This window comes from Amblyraja radiata, chromosome 40, assembly GCF_010909765.2.
Source record: "Amblyraja radiata isolate CabotCenter1 chromosome 40, sAmbRad1.1.pri, whole genome shotgun sequence".
NCBI classification, from domain to species: domain Eukaryota; kingdom Metazoa; phylum Chordata; class Chondrichthyes; order Rajiformes; family Rajidae; genus Amblyraja; species Amblyraja radiata.
Genome location: NC_045995.1, coordinates 6304665 through 6316545, shown reverse-complemented (window position 1 = coordinate 6316545; position 11881 = coordinate 6304665). Strand labels below are relative to the sequence as shown.

At 44.6% G+C, this 11881-nt stretch overlaps 1 protein-coding gene across 1 annotated transcript; it reads left to right on the top strand.

Annotated features, from left to right (window-relative positions):
• Window positions 1–772: 772 nt before the first annotated feature.
• Window positions 773–7369, top strand: LOC116967618 (NACHT, LRR and PYD domains-containing protein 14-like). The gene is made up of 6 exons (XM_033014224.1): window positions 773–809; window positions 4602–4772; window positions 4928–5098; window positions 5249–5419; window positions 6465–6632; window positions 6781–7369. Exons 2-6 carry the CDS (start codon window positions 4726–4728, stop codon window positions 6866–6868), a joined length of 645 nt encoding a protein of 214 aa, XP_032870115.1. The 5' UTR covers window positions 773–809; window positions 4602–4725; the 3' UTR covers window positions 6869–7369.
• Window positions 7370–11881: the final 4512 nt, after the last annotated feature.

Below are 11881 nucleotides of genomic sequence, written 5' to 3'. Positions count from 1 at the left end.
GAGTGACGCTGGTAAACGGAGTCTCCTGAACACGATGCACTACCTGTTTGAATCTCAAAATCCTGCACTGGCTCAGCAGATACTGGGATCTGTGGAAACACTTTCATTCCATGGACTGGGACTGACCCCGATTGACTGTGCGGTCCTGTCTCATGTCATCAGGCCCTGTGATACAATCAAACACCTCGATCTGGGGGACTGCCGCATTCAGTGTGAAGGTCTCCAGCAGCTGGGACCGGCTCTGCACAAGTGTCAGCATTTGAGGTAACTGTCCGTTTGACGTTAATACAGAACTGTAAAATTGTTTCACTATTTTGTTCTTCCGTCCAGCACCCCTTCTATGCGGCACGGCACCCCACCTATTTTACCCTGTCCGAGTTGGCATTGATTGATTCTGCTGCCCCATTCCCCCTCGCCCAGGTTGCCGGTGGTTGACTCTGTCCCCTCTCCCCCTGGTCTCCGGTGGTTGAATACGCCCCCTCCCCAGATCGCCGGCGGTTCCCCCTCCCCCGGGTCACGTGTGTTGCAACCATTCTCTGTACAGGGAACATTTCCCGGTTAACGGGGAAAGAGAATAAATGGTGAAAGTCACCAAACACCACAACCACAGAGATTTATTCAATAATTTGCTGAGGGGCTTCCATAAATATCAGTTTTGGAGAAGTTATCTCAGCCCCGGTGTTTGTATCAGTTTGTTTCTTACTCTGTCTGTTTGTGTTTAGACTGGGAGACAACGACCTGGGAGATTCCGGAGTGAAACTGGTGTCTGCGGCTCTGAGGAACCCGAACTGTAAAATACAGAAACTGGGGTAATTCAATTCAATTTCAATTCAATTCAATTCAAAGCACTTTATTCGTCCCCGAGGGGCAATTTAAAAGGGCGCATTACAGTAGCTTTTAAAAAAGGGACACAATCAACAAACATAAGCAGCACGCATACTGCACAATCAACCAGCACACGCATTTCACAGACACACTACACAATCACACAACACACACCGCACATCAACATTCATCACACAGTAATAGTTTTTAAAGTGCTTCCTTAGTGCTTCCATTAAAAAGTGCATATAGAAGGTTATTTCATTTCGTATGTTCATGAGTCAGTGATCAGCATTAAGAAGCTGGACAGCCCTGGGGATGAAGGTTGCCTTCCTCCTCTGTGTCCGGCAACCCGGAGAGCGGAGTCTGCGTCCTGAGGGGAACCACTCAAACTCAGGAAACAGGATGTGAGAGGGGTCCGGAGGAATCCTGCGTGTTAACTTTACAGACTGTTGGTCGCATAGGGCAGTGAGAGTTCGGACGGGCTGCTCAATGATTTTTGAGCAGACCTTGACCACATTCAACAGGCGGTTTCTGTTTTGCAGGGTGATGGAGTGGAACCAGCTAGTGAAAGAGAAGGTTATTACATTTTCAATGAATGCGTAGTAAAATGTGGTGAGAATGTCTTTGTTAATCCCAAATGACTTCAGTTTCCCTAGTAGGTACTGTCTCTGATGGCACTTTTTAAGGATTTCCTCTGTGTTAGAGGAACACCTCAGCAGGTTGTCGAAGGCTGTTCCCAGGTATTTGTATACCTCCACTATCTCCACTGGCTCCTGCTGGATGATAGTGGTGGCTGCCTCAGCCATCTGTCTCTGTTGGGGGGAAAAGGTCACAATCATGTCCTTGGTTTTGCTTATATTTAGCTCAAGACAAGACTTTTCACACCATACTATAAAGTCCTGCAGGGCTGAGCTGTGATGTTGTGTATGGCTGGGAAGCAGAGACAGGAGGACTGTGTCATCAGCAAATTTTACAAAGTGGCAGTTTGGCTGGGTGGATCTGCAGTCATCAGTGTAGAGAATGAAGAGAAGTGGGGAGAGGACACAGCCTTGTGGAGAGCCAGTGAAGGTGAAGAGGGTGTCGGACAAGGTGTGGTTCACCTTGTGATCTGTTGGTGAGGAAGTCTATAATCCACAGAGTGAGTTGGTGATTGAGGTGGAAGCGGGTGATGGGCTTCTCAGCCAAAATATGTGGCTGCATGGTGTTGAATGCTGATGAGAAGTCTGCAAACAGAAGTCTGGCTGTGGCCTTGGGGATTTCCAGATGCTTATGGATGGTGTTTAAGATGAATATTTTTGCGTCATCGACACCCCTGCCAGCCTGGTAAGCAAACTGCAATGGATCCATCATCGAGCCAGTTGCCTTGGTGATGTGCTCCTTGATGATTCTCTCCATGGCCTTCATGATCAGGGAGGTGAGAGCCACCGGTCTAAGGTCATTCGGGACCTTGGTGGTGCCCTTCTTTGGGATGGGAATCACTGTTGAGTTTTTCCACATCGCGGGGACTGTGCTGCTGGTCAAAGAGCCCTGGAACAGATGCTGGAACACACCTCCCAGTTGCTCAGCACAGTGCCATAGGGTCCGCCCACAGATGTTGTCTGGCCCTGGAGCCGTGTTCTTTTTAGTCCTTTTGAGGGCTCTCACCACCTCTGATGTGTTGATGTTGAGGCCGGAGTCATCAGGTCTGAGTGTGGAGACGATTGATTCTAGCTGGGTGCTATTGTCCTTTTCATATCTGGTGTAGAAGGAGTTGAGATCATTTGGGAGTGAAGTGAAGCTGCTTCCTGCTACCTGAATGGGCTTGCGGCTGGTAGAGACAGAGTTCACTGCTGCCATGTTCTTGAGGCCCTGCCAAGCCGCACGGAGGTTCCCTTTGCCAAGGGTCTGCCCCACTTTGTTCTTGTATTTCAGCTTGGCAATTTTTATGGCCCGCTTGACCTCTCTGTTTACCTCCTTCTTCTCAGCTTCAGAACCGGTAAAAAATGTTCTCTTTTTCTTATTCAATATGTTTTTTAGATCTTTAGTCACCCAGGGTTTATTGTTAGGGAAGATTGTGACCTTCTTGGAGGGAATAATATTGTCTACACAGAAAGTGATGTATGCTGAGACTGTATCCGCTTGCTCACTGATGTTGGTGGAGGAGGATGTGAGGGTATTCCAGTCTGTGGTTTCAAAACACCCTTGAAGCCTGTCAATACTGTCCGGTGTCCACTGTTTGATGTCCTTGATGACTTTCTCTGTTCTCTTTACCACAGGTGTGTAGGCAGGAACGAGCAGTATGCTGCTGTGGTCAACAGAGCCTAGGGGAGGGAGGGAGACGGCTCTGTAGGCGTCTGTGACTGACCCATAGCATTTGTCCAGTGTTTTCCCTAGACGGGTGGTGCAGTTGACATACTGGTAGAATCCTTTAAGTGACTTGTCAATTGAACAGTGTTTGAAGTCACCCATGATGAATTTGGGGGCGTCCGGAGATATCAGTTCGAGTCTGTCGAGCATATTTCTTATATGTTCCGTAGCAGTGGATGCATTTGCTCTGGGGTGGATATAAACCAGAATAAAAAACAGTTGTGGGAATTCCCTGGGAAGGTAGAAGGGACGCAGGGAGACAGCCAATAGTTCAATGTCAGGGTTGTACAGTTCTTCTCTGACAACAACTGTTTTGCACCAGCGTGGATTGATGTAGAAGCAGACACCACCTTGCCAGTCAGTTCAGTATCACGGTCTAACCTTACAATAGACCCGAAGCCATCTATGTGCATGCTGTCACTGTTGTCACTCCCAGTCAGCCATGTTTCAGTGAAAGCAAGAATGGAAGCAGTCCGGTATTCATACATATGAACAACGTTAGCTTGCAGTTCATCAGTCTTGTTACGCAATGAGCGCACACTAGCAAGGATCACTGAGGGAAGTGCACGGTGCTTACTTTCTCCTCGCCTAAGTCTTGCTTTAATTCCACCCTTCTTCTTCCTCCCCCGTCTCGTTACCTTCTTTCTATTGTTGTGCAGGGTGCCTGTCCGGTCGGTTGGAAGTTTACATTGTAGCTCCTCCGGCAACTTGTCTATGGCAGGGGCTTGGTGAGAGTGAAATTGCAGCTGAAGTAAAAAGTCCCTGCAGTAAGTAATCCGTTGGTTGTCCGGAAGAGTATATCCATAAGATGCAGTGGGCAGATAACCCAAGACGAACAGTAGAAGCATAAGAGTCCATAGTGTCCATGTGAAGTCCATACTTTGGAGCAGTGAACGCAAAAAGCTAGCTGGCTAATTAACGTTAGCTCGTTGGTCCTGTGTGTGTGTGTGTGTGTGTGTGTGTGTGTGTGTGTGTGTGTGTGTGTGTGTGTGTGTGTGTGTGTGTGTGTGTGTGTGTGTGGTAGTGGCAACGCCCGCACAAACACATCACGAAAGTACTGAACTATACGGCAGCAGTTGACCGTCAATCGATACCCGATGTACTTAAAACGAAACAAAACACTCTCACAAACTCACGTAACGTAACGTAACGAAGAGACAAACATTCAAAGCTACTCTCTGCACCGACCGGTCGACCGCACGAGCAGTGACCCGGAAGAAGATACCTGGAGATGAGAGAGAATGAGGGTGAGAGACACAGAGAGACAGGAGACGGTCCCAGACTGTGAGAGATTGTGTTTACACTCACTGGGTGTTAGACACAGAACATTAATATGGTCAGTGTGTTAATTGTGTCACTGATAAACACTAGGGATTTGCACCGTCTCCTGTCTCTCTGTGTCTCTCACCCTCATTCTCTCTCATCTCCAGGCTGGACGATGTTGGTCTCACAGATACTGGAGCCAAGCATTTCGCCTCCGCTCTCAGTCCAAACTGCTCACTGACAGACCTGGAGCTGAGTGGGAATAACCTCGGAGATTCCGGAGTGAAACTGATGTCTGTGGCTTTGTGGAACCCGGACTGTAAACTACAGAGACTGGGGTAAGTCCCACACTGTGAGAGATTGTGTTTGCACTCACTGGGTGTCTGACACTGAACATTAATATGATCAGTAATTGTGTCGCTGATAAACACTGGGGATTTGCACCGTCTCCTGTCTCACTGCGTCTCTCACCCTCACTCTCTCTCATCTCCAGGCTGGACAATGTCGGTCTCACAGATATTGGAGCCAAGCATTTTGCCTCCGCTCTCAGTGCAAACTGCTCACTGACAGACCTGGATCTGAGTGGGAATAACCTCAGAGATTCCGGAGTGAAACTGGTGTCTGTGGCTCTGTGGAACCCGAACTGTAAAATACAGAGACTGTGGTAAGTCCCAGACTGTGAGAGATTGTGTTTACACTCACTAGTTGTCATGACACTGAACATTAATATGATCAGTAATTGTGCAACTGATAAACACTGGGGATTTGCACCGTCTCCTGTCTCTCTGTGTCCCTCACTCTCTCTCATCTCCAGGCTGGACAATGTCGGTCTCACAGATTCTGCAGCTGATGATCTTGCCTCCGCTCTCAGTACAAACTGCTCACTGACGGAGCTGAACATTGGGGACAACGCGCTGGGAGATACCGGAGTAAGCCTGGTTTCTGCGGCTCTGAGAAGCTTCAACTGTAAAATACAGAGACTGGGGTAAGTCCCAGCGTGTGCGGACGTGGCGTAGAAGGACGAGAAGCTGAAGCAAAGAATTGGAAGCCAAATAACCGAACAAAACGAAGCCGAAACGCCAACTAACCAAAATGGTGGGATGCCTAAAAGCCAACTAACCAAAAGGGTGGGATGTCTAAAAGCAAACTCACCGAAAGGGCGCTCTGCCGAAAGGTCATCTCACCGAAAGGCTGAGTTGCCTACAAGCCAACTCACTGAATGGCCGATCTGCCGAAAAGTCAAATAACGGATATGACGTCGCCAGGGGAGGGGGGGGGGGCGGGACTTGTCAGCGATTGGTCCAGCACCCATCCCATCACTGGCTGGTGGAGACGGGAGGGTGGGGGTCATTTTCCCACACAAGCCATAGATGACTAGGCACTCTGAACCCGAGCACCAAGTTGTAAGCGGCTGAAGGAGCGCATCCCTCGGGACAGCTCCCACTCGGCCACGGCCGACGCCCTCCGCCTCGTCTCCCCCGTGCGACCGCGCTGTGATGGGCTGTGTGTCAGTAGTGCTGGATGGAGCAGAGGTGTGGGACAGGCTGGTCCCTCCGCCCACCCAGAGATACTGACCGCAATGCACCTCCATCGGACCCCAAACCCCACACCAGGGTGATTCACTCCCCCCCCCCACCCCCCGACCCTGATCCACGCACAGGGTGATTCACCCCCGACACCTACACCGGGTGATTCGCCCCCACCCTGACCCCAGGACCCCGACCCACAGACGGGGTGCTTTTAGGCCACCCACCCTTTCGGTTTGTTGGCTTTTAGGCGCCCCCCCCTTTTCGGTTATTTGGTGTTTCGGCTTCGTTTCCGTTCGGTTATATGTATTTGCTTCGGCTTCTTGCCCTGCGACGCCACGTCCAGGTACCAAGTCCCGGACTGTGAGAGATTGTGTTTACAGTCACTGGGTGTCTGACACGGAACATTAATATGATCAGTAATTGTGTCACTGATAAACACTGGGGATTTGCACCGTCTCCTGTCTCTCTCTGTCCCTCACCCTCATTCTCTCTCATCTCCAGGCTGAACAATGTCGGTCTCACAGATTCTGGAGCCGAGGATCTCGTCTCCGCTCTCAGTGCAAATCCCTCACTGACGGAGCTGCAACTGGGGAATAACTCCCTCACAGACCGATGTGTCCCCGCTCTCTGCCGCCTCATACAGACCCTCCCGAGACTGGAGCGGATCTTGTGAGTGTTTGTGTTAATGTTTAATGGGGATCCGCGGGCTTCTCCTGTGATTTTGTTCTGTAAATGTTGTTGAAATATTAACCCAGTCCCTGGTATTGACACTGTTGTTTAATCTATTTATTTTCTCTTCATTCCTGTTCTGTTTCAGGCTGGTGGGGAATCAGTTCGGTCCGACCGGGGAGAAGGAACTGGGGTCGCTGCAGGAACCCAGACCCGGACTGAGTGTGACCGTGTGAACATCTCTGGGTGTGAACGTCACCACCCTGGTGACTGGAATATTGTTGGCCGTTTCTCTGCCCACCCCTTTAAACGGCTGCCCTCCCCTTTAAACGGCTGCCCTCCCCTTTAAACGGCCGCCCTCCCCTTTCAGCGGCCGCCCTCCCCTTTATGCGGCTGCCCTCCCCTTTACGCGGCCGCCCTCCCCTTTAAACGGCCACGCTCTGGGATTAAACTCCAATGGTTCTCGGGTCGGGCGGGCGGTGACGTCAGAGGCGGCCCTGCCTGCTGTCACGTGACCCAGATACGCGGCGCTGCTGCTGGCACCGGATATCCGGTGCTGCCCCCAGTGGGGGGGACAGTGGAATTGCAGCTGGACCTGCAGGATCCCGGATGTGACGTCATCATCAGCGGCTGCTGCGAATTGATGGTGACAACAGCAGCTTTGTTCAAACTTCAATCACACAGCAATGTCTGTTACTGCTTTATCATCTGTAAATCACATGTAAATAGTTTATTACAGTAAATTATATTACTAAAACGAAGATCTTGACCACTTTCTGACTTTATGTTTCTTGATTTCCGAAATGACGCTGCCACTTCCGGCCGTCATTTTTGGCCACCTTGGTCAGAGTCCCTCTCCGCCGGACTGGACCGGAGGATTTTTCCCCTAGATGAAAAATCAGAGTTATTAATGTTTTTTTAAAATGGCGCCATTCTCTCTGCTGCCCCCGCTGGCGGCAAGGGGAGGACTATAAATTCTGGAAGTGTCGTGCCTCACTCAGCCTCTGCGAGATGGCGGAAGCGAGAGGGTCACGGCTCTCTGAGCTACGAACACTGAACGCACATCAACTCGACGGTGAGTCCTCTCGATGTGATTGTAAAGTGTTTGCCAAATTGCCTTGGCTTTTAAAAACATTTCAGAAAATGGATTGGTTGTAAAGTATTTGCCAAATTGCCTTTTTTTTAAAAGGTTTTCAGAAAATGGATTTTCAGAAAACTTTATAAGGGAATCCCCTAATATTTTTGGTATTGTCCGCGGGAATAAGACGCATAAGCTATCTCTTTATGCAGGTGATCTGTTATTATTCATTTCTAACCCTGAGAAATCTATTCCGGCAATAGTAGCACTGCTTAATCAATTTAGTAGTGTCTCTGGTTATAAACTAAATTTTAGTAAGAGTGAACTGAACAATCTAGTTTCGAATTATGGACAGTTTCCACTTAGACTACCGAAGGTTTTACTTATTTAGGTATTAAGATTACCAAGAAACACAAGGATTTATTTAAAGCTAATTTTACGCCTTTAATTGCTATATCAAACGACAGTTTACTAATTGGTCACCAATGTCCATATCTTTAATAGGCCGAATCAATGCTATTAAAATGTTTATCTTACCTAATATTTTTGATTTATTTCAGACGATACCAATTTTTATTGCCAAATCTTTCTTTGATATTATTGATTCCAAAAATTCTTCATATATATGGCAGAATAAAAAATCCACACTTAGTAAAAAATACTTACAGTAATCAAAAAAAGAAGGTGGTTTGGCATTGCCGAACCTTAGATTCTACTATTGGGCAGATAATGTTTGTTATATAATGTTTTGGACAAAAGATTTAGAAGATACCCAATGCCCAGCATGGATAAATCTTGAACGTGATTCTATACAATGGCTATCATTGGCTTTTATTCTAGGGGCGTCGTTACCTTTACAATTACGAGATTGAATAAATATACGACTAACCCGATAATAAGACATGCATTTCGAATATGACTTCAATTTCGTCCGTTTTTTGGACTGAACGATTTTATCTTATAGAGTCCGATCATATCTAATTTTCTCTTCCAACCTTCTAGTACTGATCAAGCCTTTCTGTTATGGAAGAGGAAGGGATTGGTATCTTTTCGTGATTTGTTTTTGGAGGGTTGTTTTATGTCTTTCGAACAACTCTCCAATAAATATAATTTACCTAATTCACACTTTTTTAGATATTTACAAATTAGACATTTAAAAAAAAAATACATTTTTATTAGAGGCATCTACCAATCCATAATCCGTAATCCAAACCGGTACAGACTTTTTTCAGCGGTTACATATTAGGCATCCAGGTTTCCAGGGACCCAGTTGCCAAAGTAGCTGGAATCCTCCTTTATCGGTTGCCTATTAACATTGCCTCTAATTATTTATTTATATTTTTAGATTGAAATAAAGAAAGAAAAAAAGAAATTTGAGAAATAGAATAAACTGTCAATAATACAACTTGGGAGATAGGTCCGTAGGTCAGAGAACATAACTCTTCATCTAGTCCTGGATTCAGGCTTCAGTCCGGCCTCCGTGCCGGTCCGATCTACCCCTTCAAGTAATCTATAAATGGAGACCATATTCTAATAAATAATTCTGGTATGTCAATTAAGACATATTTAATTTTGTCCAAATGCAAAGTCTCCGACATCCCCATAATCCACATCTTGATTGTGGGGGTTGTTGGGCCTATCCACATTTTTTTTTGTTTGTTATTTTATTAGAAGTTAATAGAGTACAAAACAGTACAGTGGAACCTAATTTTAGGTGCCAACTATGTCATACCGTAATCCATTCTATGTACAACCTCTAGTTTTATGTTTTGAGAAGGAAGTAAGCAAGACAAGAAAAAGAAAGCAATAGAAAGGGGAAAAAGAGGAAAAATAGATGGTAGAGAATAGAAAAATGTGAAGTGTGTATATATAAAAAAAGAAAAAAAGAAAAAGTGGAAAGTAGAAATAGGAGAGAAGGCCCCTTAAAAGAGAGATTTTCAAATCTTTATTCGGAGATGTAGATCTAGCCACGGCATGAACTGAAATCAGTAATCTTTACCGCACCGCTGCATCACATGATTCCAAAAAGTCGATGAAAGGAGACCAAATCCTTAAGAATTGGTCATATTTATTAGTCGGAGTCTCATTTCTTCGAGGCGTGCTATGTCCATCATATTCCTAATACACATTTTAACAGTTGGTATGGCTGTATTTTTCCAAAATTTAAGTATCAATTTCTTTCCAATTATTAACCCATAATTAAAAAAAAGTTTTGGTCTTTATTTAAATTGATATCTTCTACTATTATTCCAAATATAACCCATTCCGTTTTAGGTTCTATTCTTGACTTGAAAAGCTTTGTAAATATATCAAATATATCGTTCCAAAATGTATTCAACTTTGTACATCCTACAAATAAATGTGTTATATTAGCGTTTTGAAACAAACATTTATCGCATCTGTGAGAGACGTTTGGATAAAATTTATTCAACCTCGTTTTTGAATAATATAGTCTATGTAATAATTTGAATTGAATAAAATTATGGCTTGCATTAATAGAACAATTATGTGTGTTCATCAGATACTTTTCCCATCTATCCTTCGAGATCTTTATCATTAGCTCATGTTCCCAATCTTCCCTTAGTGCTTCTGTTGAGGGTGATTCTCTATATAATATATTATTATTAAAGCATGATATTAGTTTTTGTGAATCAGCCTTAATATTCATTGCTTCTTCTAAAGGGTCTAAAAATATAGTTTGAAATCTATGTGTATATTTCTTCATAAAGTCACATATCTGTATATATTTAAAATATTGATTATCCTTCAGTTTAAATTTTAATTTTAAATGGTGAAATGATAACAGTTTGCCCAATTCGTACATATCCCCTACTTTCCTAATCCCCAGTCTATCCTATTGTTGATATGTTTTGTCGATGAGAGATGGTTTGAATGCGGGGTTGTTCAATAGTGGGGTTAGTACTGATAGATTATTTAATTTCAAGGATACTTTTATTTGTTTCCAAATTCTTATTGTATTGTGAATAATTGGGTTCTTCTTATATATTATACTATTCAATTTTATCGGTGAGAGCAAGACCGTTCCTATATCGTACGGATAGCACTCCTCTTTCTCCATGTAGTGGCCATTTGGCCTGTTTTGCATGTCATTGTGGATGGCATGTTCCTTTAAATTTTAGACTGCCCGTTATAATCTGGGTGGGATTTATGACGTGTCTTTGGGCGTGTTTAGGCACCTTAACTGCTTGCGTGGTAGTTTAGTTGGTTAGATTCGTTTTGAAGTGATGAGGGAGAAGGTTAATCCTTCGACCATGTCAAGCCACATGCCGAGCATATCGAGCCACATGTCAAGATCATGTGAAGCATGGAGACACAAGGAGTTTTCTAGTATCTGAAGTAATGAGCTGGAGTTCGAAGAAGATTGCCGGAACAAGTCGGAAAAACCTTGGAAGTATCTTACTGTTTGATATCTACAATAAAGAAAATATTCATTAAAAGACTGTGTGCTGAAGCTTTATGAAAGGAGAAGCTCTGAAGGTCTCTGAGGCAGCTTGCATGCGTACCGATGATATTCTCCTTATCCCGTCTCACCCAATTAGTGGCTAGGGAGTTAATTTCCTGAAAGATTTGAAAACTGCCGCTACACTCCATTCTTATCCACTCCAACTGCTGAGTGGAACTATCCAACCAGTACATTATGTTCTTAATATGCACTGCCCAGAGGTAATACATCAAGTTAGGTAATGATAAACCCCCAACTTCTTTAGGTTTACACAAATGCTTTCGTTGAGTTCTGTGTGCTCTGTGATCCCATATAAAATTAGTGATAGTAGAATCTAATTTTTTGAAAAAGTATTTTGGAATATATATTGGGATCGCTTGAAACAAATATATTAATTGTGGTAAGAAAGTCAATTTTATAGCGTTAATTCTACCTATCAATGAGGGCGGGAGCGTTTTCCAAAATTTAATCATATCATTCAGTTTATTTAATAGTGGCATAAAATTGGCACTAAATAATGATTTGTGTCTTCTCGTAATTTGAATACCGAGATACTTGAATTTTTCTGTTGTAATTTTGAAAGGGAATTTTAGTAAGTGTCTCGAATCCTGTGGTTTTAAAGACATAATTAAAGACAGAGAGGCCAGGGGAGCCGTTGGAGAGAGGAGGACTTACCTGCAGCTGTAAGTATAAATACAGCGCGGGGTT

What these genes read in the sequence shown, in the direction of transcription:
- LOC116967618 (XM_033014224.1), top strand. Translation starts at nt 4,726, where the DNA reads ATGTCTGTGGCTTTGTGGAACCCGGACTGTAAACTACAGAGACTGGG. An exon ending in TGTAAAATACAGAGACTGGG is followed by an intron (nt 5,420 to 6,464) that starts GTAAGTCCCAGC and finishes TCTCATCTCCAG; the next exon opens with GCTGAACAATGTCGGTCTCA. An exon ending in CCGAGACTGGAGCGGATCTT is followed by an intron (nt 6,633 to 6,780) that starts GTGAGTGTTTGT and finishes GTTCTGTTTCAG; the next exon opens with GCTGGTGGGGAATCAGTTCG.